Source organism: Ictalurus punctatus, chromosome 26 (assembly GCF_001660625.3).
Source record: "Ictalurus punctatus breed USDA103 chromosome 26, Coco_2.0, whole genome shotgun sequence".
NCBI classification, from domain to species: domain Eukaryota; kingdom Metazoa; phylum Chordata; class Actinopteri; order Siluriformes; family Ictaluridae; genus Ictalurus; species Ictalurus punctatus.
The window spans coordinates 12,050,703-12,063,161 of NC_030441.2; the positions used below are offsets into that span (position 1 = coordinate 12,050,703).

Here is a 12,459-nt window from a genome sequence, read left to right on the forward strand (position 1 = left end):
GACAGTATGTCTAAAATAACAATGTTCTTCATTGTAAAGTAGATTCAATTAGCCTTTAACTTATTTCCTCTTACTGTAAACATCCTGTCAGAGTGATGTGCGCTGTAACCAATCAGTGACAAGCACGTTCAATAAGGCCCTTTCCATTTTAAGTTAATGTTTTCACATATGGAGTGGTATTTTTAGTTTAGCTGTTTTGCTGTTGTTTTGTTTGTTTTGCTGTTGTGTTCCTGTTTTACCGTAAATCACATATGTTGTGGTATTTTTGGTTTTGCAGTTGTGTTTTGTTTTGATCCTGTGTTGTTTTGCTATTATTTTTTCTGGAATGTTAATGTGTTTTATATCACACATGTTGTGGTATTTTTTTGGTTTGTTTGTTTGTTTTGCTGTTGTGATTTTAGTTTTGCTGTTGCGTTTTCTGATTTGCTGTTGTTGTTGTTGTTTTGATGTTGTTTTTCTGGATTCTTAATGTGTTTCGTACCACGTGTTGTGGTGTTTTTGCTTTTGCTGTTGTGCTTTGATGCTGTGTTTTCTGATTTGCCGTTGCCTTTTCACAACTGTTGTGTTGTTTTTGTTTTTGCTGTTGTGTTTTCGGTTTTGTTGTTGCGTTTCTGGATCGTTAATGTGTTTTAAACTTACAGGCCACTGTAAAATGCAGACATTCTGCGCCATTAAGGCAAGAAATTTTCCAACAGTGGTTTTGCGGCATAAAATGGAGTAAGTTATTAATAGTGTAAGTTACTTTGTCTCTTCCCAGAATAAAAAAAAAAAAGCATTACAGTTGAACCCTCATAAGTAATAATATAACTGTTACACTCATCCTAGACCTCTTTCTCTCTACTAAATCAAATTGGACAGCAGCAGGGAAAATGTAGTTTAATGGGTAGAACAGATTCTCAACAGGAAGCACACGATGGTAAATTCTGTGGTCAAGTGAAATGTGTGTATGTGTATCTGCTCCAATTCCTTTTAGCTGCAACTGTAGGAAAATGGAAAGTGGGTGAATGTGAGACACTGTATGTGAAGTGTGTGCCTGTGTTGAAAGACTTCTTAGACCGGATAACTCTCAGTATGTTGCAGTAATCTCAGTCTGTGTGGTTCTATGACTGACTGTTGAATAAGATGCAGCAGTCACGGTAGCTACACCTGCACTCTGTGTGTGTGTGTGTGTGTGTGTGTGTGTGTGTGTGTAATGGCACAGCTGCACGACCCACCCACAGACAAAATGTATGTGGTGTATTTGTCTGTATTTCCATGCCACCTCCAGTCTATAAGAAAGATTAGCTAGCGGAACTCAATGAATACAACACAAATCGGATTAGTCTCAATTTGCACTGAAATAGGGCAAGTGCTGGGTCAAAAAAAAACTGTGTTACCATGACGAAATCCTCCATCCTAAGAAGGAGTGACGGGACATTTGGCTCGAGGATGCTCCAGCAAAGAATTTCTCCACTCAATTTCATGGAGTGGAATTTATGTGCTGGCCAAATATCTTTTTCTATCACTGACAAGGGCATGCCAGGATAAGAGATGAGTGTATGTGTGAGTGTGTTTGTGTGTGTGTGTATGTGTGTAAGCGAGACTCCCACAGGGTGTTGAATGCCAAGGGAGCAAAGAACGAAGAAATATAGAACAAGCGACGGACCTTTCTACAGTGAAAGCTGGATGAAGTGTAGCCTACAACACATAAGCGTAGGCTCTTGAGGGCTTTATCAGTGGTATTATATGACCTTGTTCTTATTCTCTGAATGCACCTGAGTGTACCTGTGCTTCAGGTGAAAGTGTGTGTGTCTTACCCTCTCCTGATCTAGACGTGCCCAGGTCCAGATCGTCTCTAGTGCCAGTCTGAGCATCCAAATATGTGGCAGGAACCCAGCCTTGTTCTTCTGTAGTACTGACAAACCACCAGCCTACACACACACACACACACACACACACACACAGAAAGAAAACATATACATAAGCTCTTTCCTTGTTGCCAGAAACAATAAAAAACGGATCCACAAGTTATAATTAAAAGGACTCTGGGTTGAAAGAATTCAGATTTTCCACACTTACTGCATGAAACAGAAGAGCTCCTAATGTCAGTCCTAAGGTACACATTACACAGATTATATTCCACATCAACAGTAAGCCTTCTGCAAAGCTGCAGGGTGTGTGCTCACATCTGTTTAATCGATTAATATACTGTACATTAAAGGAATACTCCAGAGATTTTCAACCTCACCTCTATCCATTACATCTGTAGTGTATGTGTCATTACGATCAATAAGACCTTTGACACTTTTTCCTGTACTGAGAATTTTTTTTGAAGCTATCAACTTCTATCACTTATAATAGAAACCTAAGGGCAGATGTGATGTGTGGCAGTGGAAATATTTTTGGACAACGCATTCTTGAACACTTCCGTGAATTCTTCATTTCTTCGTGAATTCTTCGTAAATAAAGCTCTACTTTTTCAGTGGGAAGAATGTGCTCAAAGTAAACACGGATTCAACAACTGCCCCTTACTCCTTTATACGTACGTTGTAAGTAAACAGGTTCTCCATTATTTGTGAAACTTCTCGAAACTATGGTCTGTCGTAATCATGTATAATAATGCATTATAGAGGCTAAGGGCTGAGATTTGTTTGAAAACATTGGAGTTTTCCTTTAAGTTGTGTAACACAATCCACACCACAGACTGGATTCTAAAATCGTACAACGTTTTGTCATAAAACCATAAACCTTATAGGCATTTGTTCTTATTTTTCACTTGTAGAACTCCTTTGGGGTATATTTGTGGTTTTTAGAATTGCTTTGAGATGCACATTGTGCAGACACTTCTTAAAAATTGCTCTTTTGGAAGATGTGGTCATTCACAAACAAAGCCAGCAACCACCATGTGGAACATTTGAGGTTATGAATTCACACTATACACACAGACCTTCTCTCAAACTCACGGTCTCTGCTGATTTAGTTCAGTTGTGTGAGGTGTGTTTATAAACTGGAGACTCTGGAGAAATAAAGGCATTTCCTGTGTAAAGACTGGTCAGGTTTATTTATTTATTTTATTTCACAGTGCATATGTGCAAGTGCAAATTCACAGTTTTTGTTTTTCCAAATTTCTATATATTTATATATATGAATACTGATCATGTGTGTGTGTGCCCACCTATCTGTGCATGTGAAATTCTTGATTCCGGCCTGTTTTTGACTAAAAGCACATTTTAAAAATAAATCTAAAATCTAGGCAGATGTAAATCTGGGAGTTGATTTGAGGCTGTAAGGCACCTTTAAATACCCACTCAAGACACTTAAATACATTGCTGTTCCTTAAGTCACTGAATAAAATGTTGCAAAACTGATACCATAAGATCATATTTGGAAAGCTGACATAGCCCCAGCTGTCACAGAGCTGCAGTTATTTCAATTATTTTCTGTGGTAAAACTTTACTGGAAAAGTCTCAGGCCTTCACTTTCACATTCGAGAATTGCGTAAACCTTTTCTAACAAAAGTGATCTATTCAAGACGTCTGTCAAAACCTTTGTGTTTTAATGTGGTATGGCTTTTACATGGAATAGAGTTTAGGGAATTGTCAATAATTGTAAATAATTATGAATAATTAACACTATACACACAGACACCCAATAATTATTATGGACTGTTATCGCAAATGTTTCATTCTTATCTTGGAAGCTGTGGTTCATCTTTAAAGTATCCACTAAATTACTATTCATTAAGAAGACATATGAGCTAGCTAAGTAAAGTTACAGAAGGTATACATAATGCTTCATAACAGTGTTATAAACGTATTTCTAGTGCATATAAATAAGTAAAATTGTATTAAAAATTGCACTTCATGGGCTTCTGGGAACATGCATGCAGAAGGGGGTGGATAGGGCTTTCTTCCGACAATGTTACGCCTCCCCATCATGCTGCATAAGTGGCAGTTCAAAAAGATATTGTTGGCTGGCTTAACGTGTCTTGGAGGAAGCATATGATAGCCTTTAACCTCCCCGGTTGGCATCTGTTGTATGATTAGGGGAAAGCTGATTGGTGGGTGGGAAAATTTAGGAGAAAATCAGGGGAAAATCCACCCAAAAAATTGTGCTTCATAATAATGGTGTAACGCAAATGGACGACTGCTTTAGTTAAGGATCATCCACTTCCATGTTCCTGTATGATGTAGATACAGAACACGCAGGTACATCCCAAAAGGTAAAATCACAGGTGGACTAATCTATAAATAGTATAAAGACAAAAAGTTTATAGTTGAAAAGTATAGACATAATCATATTCTTCCATACTACATCAATACATTAATTCACCTCACAGGTTTTGACATACGTCTAAATGGGTTATGAAGCCGCAGCTACTCATGTTAACATGCAACAAACACATTTGTTGCCTGTGGTCATAGTGAATTGGTCATCAATCAGTGATGAAATTCTCGCTAAGTCAGCTGTCAAGCCATTATATGTACCAACCCAGCCCACAGGCCTGAAGTCAAGACTAGTTCTGAAACCAGACACGCGTGCAAAATTCAAATGAACTTGATCAACGTGCCTACATATGCATGCTGACAGTCTGAAACTACAGGAAAGTCCAGCAACATGGAAACTATAGCTAGTGCCAACAGCACTATTCTTTTTATAGCAGGGCAAAAGCTTGGTTTGTAATTATGACTTCAGTGTTTCATGTGTGCTCTGTGTATTATGGAGAAAATGTCAAGATCAAAACATCTCTGCACTTCTCTAAATAATGTAGGCTAGGGTTCAGAGTTATAAAGCATTTAATAACCATCTTGCAAGTATGTGGTCATAAATCCAGCTACCTGGATTAACCTCTTAGGGATTTATAATACCTGTGTTTACTGTGCTTGGGTTAATAAGGGTCTTGTGCTCTCGGGGACCACCACGCTGTACATCTGTTTCATTAAGATTGAGCCAACAGACCAGCACAGTGTCCAAATCAGCTTCATTCGAGCCACGGAGTACAAGAGCCTGTTTGACACCTATGCCACCCTGTTTGAGCGTGTGTGTGTGTGTGAGAGTGTGTGTGTGTGTGCGTGTGTGTGTGTGTGTGTGTGTATAAAGACAGTCCCCTTACTGTGAATGAGATACTGTCTACCTGTCTGCTCCACTGGGAACCTTTTACGACCAGCACAGAGAATCAATTGAAATCAAAATGCAAAACACCAGCCACTGTTTGCTGTGTTTCTACCACAAAGGCACTATTCACTTAGGCTTAAATAAGGAGCAGGAATCTGACTGATGAGACGATATCTGAATTTTTGCAGTTGAGTCCATTCTCCACAGTTTACAGTTGAGTTGGCAAGTGTTAAAGCACTCTTATTTATAATTTATCTACAAAAAGAGGTTAAAATGAACTGTTGCTTTTCCTGAAACAAACAACAATCCAAACAAATGGTGACATCACCAACGATAAAATACTGAAAAAATTGTTGTTGCGACCAATTAGACTAGACACGAAGCCCTGATCTGAAAAAAGTCAATAGGATATGGGGCAAATATTTACTGAGAGGACCCAAAAGCTATACAGAGGATATAAGCCAAATGCTGTACATGCAAATATCCTATTCAGAAAAATTGCATTATTGTGAAACTTCTATCCATCCATCCATCTATCAATTTTCTGTACGACTTATCCTACACAGGTTCATGAGGGAGCCTGGCGCCTATTCAAGGGAACTTGGGGCACAAGGCAAGGGACAACCTGACAAGGGTGCCAATCCATCACAGGTCACAATAACACACACACATTCACACACTACAGACAATTTGGAAATGCCAGTCAGCCTACAGTGCATGTCTTTAGACTGGGGGAGGAAACAGGAGTACTTGGAGAAAACCCCCGAAGCATGGGGAGAACATGCAAACTCCGCGCACACAGGGCAGACGCAGGATTTAAATCCCCAACCCCAGAAGTGTGATTCAAACATTACATTTTCATCTTTTCCATTTTATCCAAATGGTTTGCAAATTTTACACTCAACTGCACTACTACTAAACATGCAAATGACCATGTAGACTGAAAACCTTCAAAGCCGATTAGTCAACATCATGTCCAGCATGGTATTAGTGTCAATCTCTGAGTGAAAGCAGTTAGACAGCAGACCTTAGGGATGAACCAGATGTCTTGTCAAGATCACTCTGGCTCATGGTCGTCTCCAGTGAAGCAAATTTGCCATGTTCTAATGTGAAAACGTTAAGGTAACGGTAGCTGAGGGGTTGCATTGAATTACGCTAACCGATTTCAGCCTCGCTGTTTAAGAACACGAAGAATCAATACACATGCGGAATCCGGTCCTGACCTGAAATGACACAAATGAGTTGCCAGAAGAGATGTTTCTGATATTCCACTACCAAAGCTAAAATTATGTGTTGGGGTTTACAAAATCAGTATAAAGAGGTAACCAATTTAACATTGGCTAATAAGATCTAAATAATTCTCACACATTTGTCATTTTTAATGTATGTCTGACAAAGGAAAAAAATCAAAAACCAATCCCCAAGTTTCAAAAATACACCGGCTCAGTTGTCATGTCTGTTATTCTTGGGAAATTTTGAAAAGTTCCAAACACTGCTTTGCGAAAATGGGGCTCAACCTGGTGTGGAAAACAGGCTAATAAATCTTGACGCGACGGTATGACTCTATAATATATGCTTTTGACAGACTGCACGTGGCAACCATATGGCTGTATATCACACACACATTGTGAAAATTGGCTCCTGGCGTTGCGTGATTACTTGAAATGTATAAAACAGAGGACTGCCTATATCCTACACATGTGCTAGTCAAACAGGTTCATCATTTCCTCAAAGTCACTTCAGTAAATAATACAGCCAGACAGTCAGCAAGTCCTAGACCATTCCTGGTGGATATAATGTAGATACAACGCACACAAAACGCAGACATAACACAGACATAAAGCAGAACATTTTGTTAGTTAATGTTTAGTCTGTAGATTGACAAAAGCACAATATGATTTTACCCCCAACAAATTCTGTCACTCTTATTCTGCCATTCTTATGGTCAAATTTGGGTTTTTGCAGATTGTATCAAGTGCTAAGCAGGCACAATTTTTGTCAAGTGTCAGCTAAAATTCATCCTGCATCAGTTGTTCCACAAACAGAGCGAATCAGACTGGACAAACTTAGCTCTCAGTCTTCTGCAGGTGGGAAGGTGGTGTGTTTTTCAAGGTTGCCAGTGAATACAGTATTTCGCTTCAGGCTTGAAAAGTGTGGAAAAAACTTATTTCACTGACTTGGGCAACAGCTGTTTAAAAAAGCTACGTGTCAGCATGTTACATTGGGATGCTCGCCTAATTGGAAGCATACTGAAGGTCATCGGAAAAGGCACACTCACACACATGAAAGACTATACATTTAGAAGAAAAAAAACCAACTCCAACTGTGTGCGCTCATTTCCTGTTTCTGAGTCAGATTCTTTAATACTCCATGTGTGCTGAGAACTTGCATTGTACAGTTTCTAAGATGAAACTGTAAACGTTTCTACGATGGCAGCAAATACAAAACAAAAAATAACTTCAGGTGGTCAAGCATTAGGTTTAATTCAGATCTTGGGGCCAACATCTGATTAGATTAGACAGGACGTATCTGGGCACTGTTGAGAAGGTCTCTGCAGTGTCTATACAACACTTTTCATGGAAAAGTAGTTAATGTATGCTCAGAACGTTGACAGAAATCACCAGATGATGATGTAAACTAATTTGCATATTCATTCAATCATCATGATCATTTGCATGTCAAAATCTGTTACAAGAAGAAGGAAGATTTTTGGAAGGCATTTGAAATAAACTTGCTAAAGGGGCAACCAAATCTAGCGACAAAGTCACTAAGTTATCAACAACAGGGATGCGTCTCAATCAGCTTCCTACGTCGTGAATCAGTATATAGTGTACACGATTGAGTTGTGGCACTGGTAAGGACCCTAGCTCACTACACATTGGGACACTGATAACTCAATTTCTGGTGACATGACTACATACTCGCGTTGTAAAACCTCACCAAAAATAAAAAACGAAGAAATATTTATGTTTTATTTGTCATATAATCTTGTTAGCTTAATCACACCTGTTTCTGTCATGGTACATCAAGCAGGATCGGAAGCTAGCTAAAGGATTTTTTAAAAAATCATTAAACACTTAAAAGTCGTTAGACTCAAACAAACTGTATATAGGACGTCAAATAAAGTTTAAAAAGTCGATAACCTAAGTAATCATTTGAGAGCTACAACAACGATAACAGGCTACTTACATTTGTAGACGGAATGTAGCAGTTCATCTGCCATTTTTTTCGAGCTGAAAGGCTTCAGAAAGCATGATGTCGTTTCCAGTAATGGAGCATAATGAGCATCGATGCTCACTGGTTTTTGTGGTGCATTGTGGGATTGTTTTAGGGAGAGAACACTACAGTGCACTGGAAGGATTTTGCGATTGAGACAGCCCTTAAAATGGCCGACTCCCTGATCAGTGCCCTGACTACTGAACTAAGGAGCTGATCACGACATACTCATGGTTTGTGAGGCTTACCTCACCTGTGGAACCTGTCTGAGGTCCCAGAGAAGAGATGTAATTGTTACGAATATTGACATCTCGTATGCTGAGGTGGAATTGCAAGTAGAATAGCAAACTATCATTTGTGCAGTAACATTAACTGTTAATTTATGGCATTCACATTAACACGTAAAATGTCATCATTGGTGAATTTTCAACAGTATTTCAGAGTACTACTAAATGGATAAATATATTAATATGCAAAGTAGACATGTTTATATAGAAATATAGATTTTACAAACAAAAAGGATCACTTAAAATGACAGAGGAGGTTTAAAAATATTTTTTAAACGTTAGCCAATTTATCAATCTAACATAGCTAAGAACATATGTAGTGCTACCACGTTTAGCTACAGAAAATGTGAACCAACCAACAAAAAAACGGTAAAAATGTGATTTTTTTTATTCAAACAAAAGGAGGAAGGTGGAACTTTTGGCAAGTAATAGTTAAAGAACTAAGCATATTTGCATCACCGACTTCTAAGAGGATGAATAAGGCCAGCCAAAACACAATACTAATTGTATCAACCATGCCCATCAGGAGACTGGTACAGCAGGAGAGAGAGCAGGAGAGAGAGCAGGAGGGGGAGAGAGAGAGAGAGAGAGAGAGAGAGAGAGAGAGAGAGAGAGAGAGAGAGACAGACAGACAGAGAGAGAGAGAGAGAGAGAGAGAGAGAGAGAGAGAGAGAGACAGACAGACAGACAGAGAGAGAGAGAGAGAGAGAGAGAGAGAGAGAGAGAGAGAGAGAGAGAGAGAGAGAGAGAGAGAATGGCGAGTATGGTAGAGAGAGTAAGCAGATGTCTGGCCTGTACTTCAAAGCAACTCTTCCCCACACATTCCCCCATCCACAACAGTGGAAAAAAAAGAAGAGAAATGAACGAAAAAATGTTCCTTTCACTTTCTTACTGGAGTCTATTGGAAAGATGCAGCAAGCTGAAGCATATATGCATAGCAGACACTGCACAGAAAGGTTATAGGTTATTTGAACACGTTCTTTATCATATTTTCATCTGAAACATCTGTTTAATTTTTGCTTTCTGATACAGCACATTAGACTCTTGTCCAACTCAACATATGATTGAAAGAGCAGACATGTTGTGCTTAGTTAGCATACACACGTGAGGGAAGGAGTATAGATACTGTTTGTGAGCAAGAAAGAGAAAGGTTCAAAACTGTAGCTACTTAAAAACTGAAGTGAAAACACTGAAATGTGGAAAGAGTTCATGCCTAGCATGCTGTTTTCATTAAGTTAGCCTCTTATTAGTTTTACTGTAAACTTGAACATTTACTCCACGTGTTTCACCGAAAAAGCAAACACTATTTAGCTGTGGGCTACAAGCAAATTCTCTCACATTGCACAAAAGTTAACCAATTTACATTCACATTACAGAATGCAATTATGAACATAAAACAATAAATATAACTGCATGAGTGCTGATTAAGTATAGTTTAATTAAGTATCTAATACTACAAGTACTATTGCCTAAATATACCAATAAAAGTAGAATATACCAATTGAAACCCTGACCTTTTTTTTTTTTCAAAGGCCAGGGTGGTGGTTCATTCATAATTGTTCAAGTTTATAAACAAGTACACAATTACTGTTTTCTTTATGTTTCATTTGTAGAATATTGATCATACTGTATATACAGAGATATTTGGAACTGTATATGGTTGCTAGCCAATTAAGTGCTCTTGAAACAGCTAAAAGGAAAACAGATGCTGTATCATGGACTATTGGGCCAACTGACCGATTTAAATAGTTTTTTTCTGCATATACAGTTACAAACACTGACATCATCTGCTCCTATGCATCATCACAGTATTTTTCCATTTTGTTTATCTTCCACGTGAACATATTATACTCCACCTTTAATCTCAGTACAAGAATGTTTAACCTATTTTTCAAGTCTATTTCTGATCTACAGTTAATTAGTTCTGAAACTCGGAGAGAATTTTAAAGTAGGAATGTTATTCTGGCTACGACTATGACTGGCGAATTAAAGACAGGATCAGAGCCCAACTCAGCACTCCTACATTGAAATCCATTAAGAAAAAAGGGCCTAAAAGATGCATTATAAACAAAGTGGGCTGACTGATTGTAACAGGTTGATCTGATTTGGCTATAAACCCTAGCAGAGAGATGGCTGATGAAATCTTGTCACTTCACGTTCAAAGCCAAGCCTGTAAAGTCTTTATTCAATCTTTATGCAGCTTTTTTCCAAATGTCCCTATGTCACATTTATTGTTGAATCCCTGTGTTCAGGAAGTCTGATTTGAAGAAAGCGGAGGGAGTCATGTTGGGCATGGTAGTATTAGTCCACACTAGTATGGGCCTAGTTTCAATACTAGTCATGCAATGGTTCAAATCAGGAGCTGGAAAGAGGACGCCAATCCTGGATCAGCATAAAAACTGCTACTTCAGAGTGCTTTATAGAGTCAAAATTAAGGGTCGGTTTACAGCTGTGGTTCTGGTTCAAATGATATCAAAGAGAGAGAAGCAAGGGTTGGGACTATATTGACTAAACATTAAACACCATGGGGTTCTCCTAAAGCAAAACCCAGTAGTCTATCAAGGAGAAGAACAAGACTGGGTTGTATACAACAATTTATATAGTGGAAGCATGTTGTTTTTGAGAAAGCAAATATGTTGAAACTGAATTCAAGAAGCCCCACCAGTTGACCGAGACTTGAGTCATACCCTCAATGAAAAGATCACTTGTGGAAATTCAAGGTCACATTCGTGTGAATGAACTTCCAGCATAAGAAATATCACTGATATGCCAATATGCTATTGTTGTTCAATAAACCAGCACAACATCAGCAGAGTTTCCTTTCACCATAGTTTGGCATGGAAACCATGCCTCCACCTGCTCTGGCCAAGATTTCGTCTGGTTCTTGCAGCATTCAGTCAACCGGATCTCCACTGGGAAGAGGGCCAAGACAAATGCAATCTATCCAGGATTAGGAAAAGATCACTCTAGAGGACATGTTGGGGTTAGTGGGGGTGAGTGTCTGAGATGACAAGACCCAAGAGACAAAAGGGAGGGGAAGGGCGTGGAACTCAGGATGTTGGTAGCAAAGGTTTGCATTGATATACTCACAGAAAAAAAGGGTTCCTCAGGGGTTTGTTGGATGGTTATGAATATTTTGCCTTCTAAAGGGGTTCTACTTGGAACCCTCTCTGATAGGGATACCATCTGTTGACCCATAAAGGGTTCTCCCAAAGATTCCTTTGGGCTTCTATATTTAACTAAACTACTGAATAGCAGATCAGTGCCACCCTGGATTGTGGAGTCTTATGGACATATTCCAGTACACTTGAATATTAGCTAACCTCAGCTCTGAAATTTTAAGCGAGATGCTTTGTCCTGATGTTGGTTTGAGGTATGTGGCATAGTAGCCCTGTGGCTGCTGCAGGAGTCATTAGAAGCTTTTATGAAAGCCAGGAAGAGAGGGATTTTCCATCCCTTCCTCTTAATGACACGGAGGAGAGCCAGAGCTGCCTAGCCTCAAACATTTCCTGCAATGGCAATTTCAGATGCTTATCAGCCTGATATAATACAGTATAACCAAGTGAAGGGTACTACTGGCAGATACCTCCTTCCTGTCAGTGCAAAAACAGTTCATCTACTCTGACATGGGCTTAAGACAGTATAATCTAGATATTATAAGAGGCGCATATTTTCTTTTGAGGAAAGTTCCAGGGGGACAGAGAGCTGGACTCAGGTACCAATTTTGTCACTTCTGCATGGCACTTTAAATCCTGGAATTGGAAAATTCACTCTTTCTCTCTCACTAAAACGCTTGCTTTAGTGTTTTACTAGATAATATTGTAGGTTGTAACACCAGATGGACATACATAAGCTCTGCCAG

At 38.9% G+C, this 12,459-nt stretch overlaps 1 protein-coding gene across 8 annotated transcripts in view; it reads right to left on the reverse strand.

The window, feature by feature from the left end:
- Window positions 1–12,459, reverse strand: part of sh3pxd2aa (SH3 and PX domains 2Aa) — a 122,452-nt gene that overhangs the window by 17,465 nt on the left and 92,528 nt on the right. For all 8 annotated transcript variants that reach the window (XM_017457865.3, XM_017457867.3, XM_017457863.3 and 5 more), the window contains one exon: window positions 1,797–1,910. In XM_017457865.3, coding sequence (XP_017313354.1) covers window positions 1,797–1,910 — 114 coding nt within the window. The remainder of the gene's footprint in view (window positions 1–1,796; window positions 1,911–12,459) is intronic.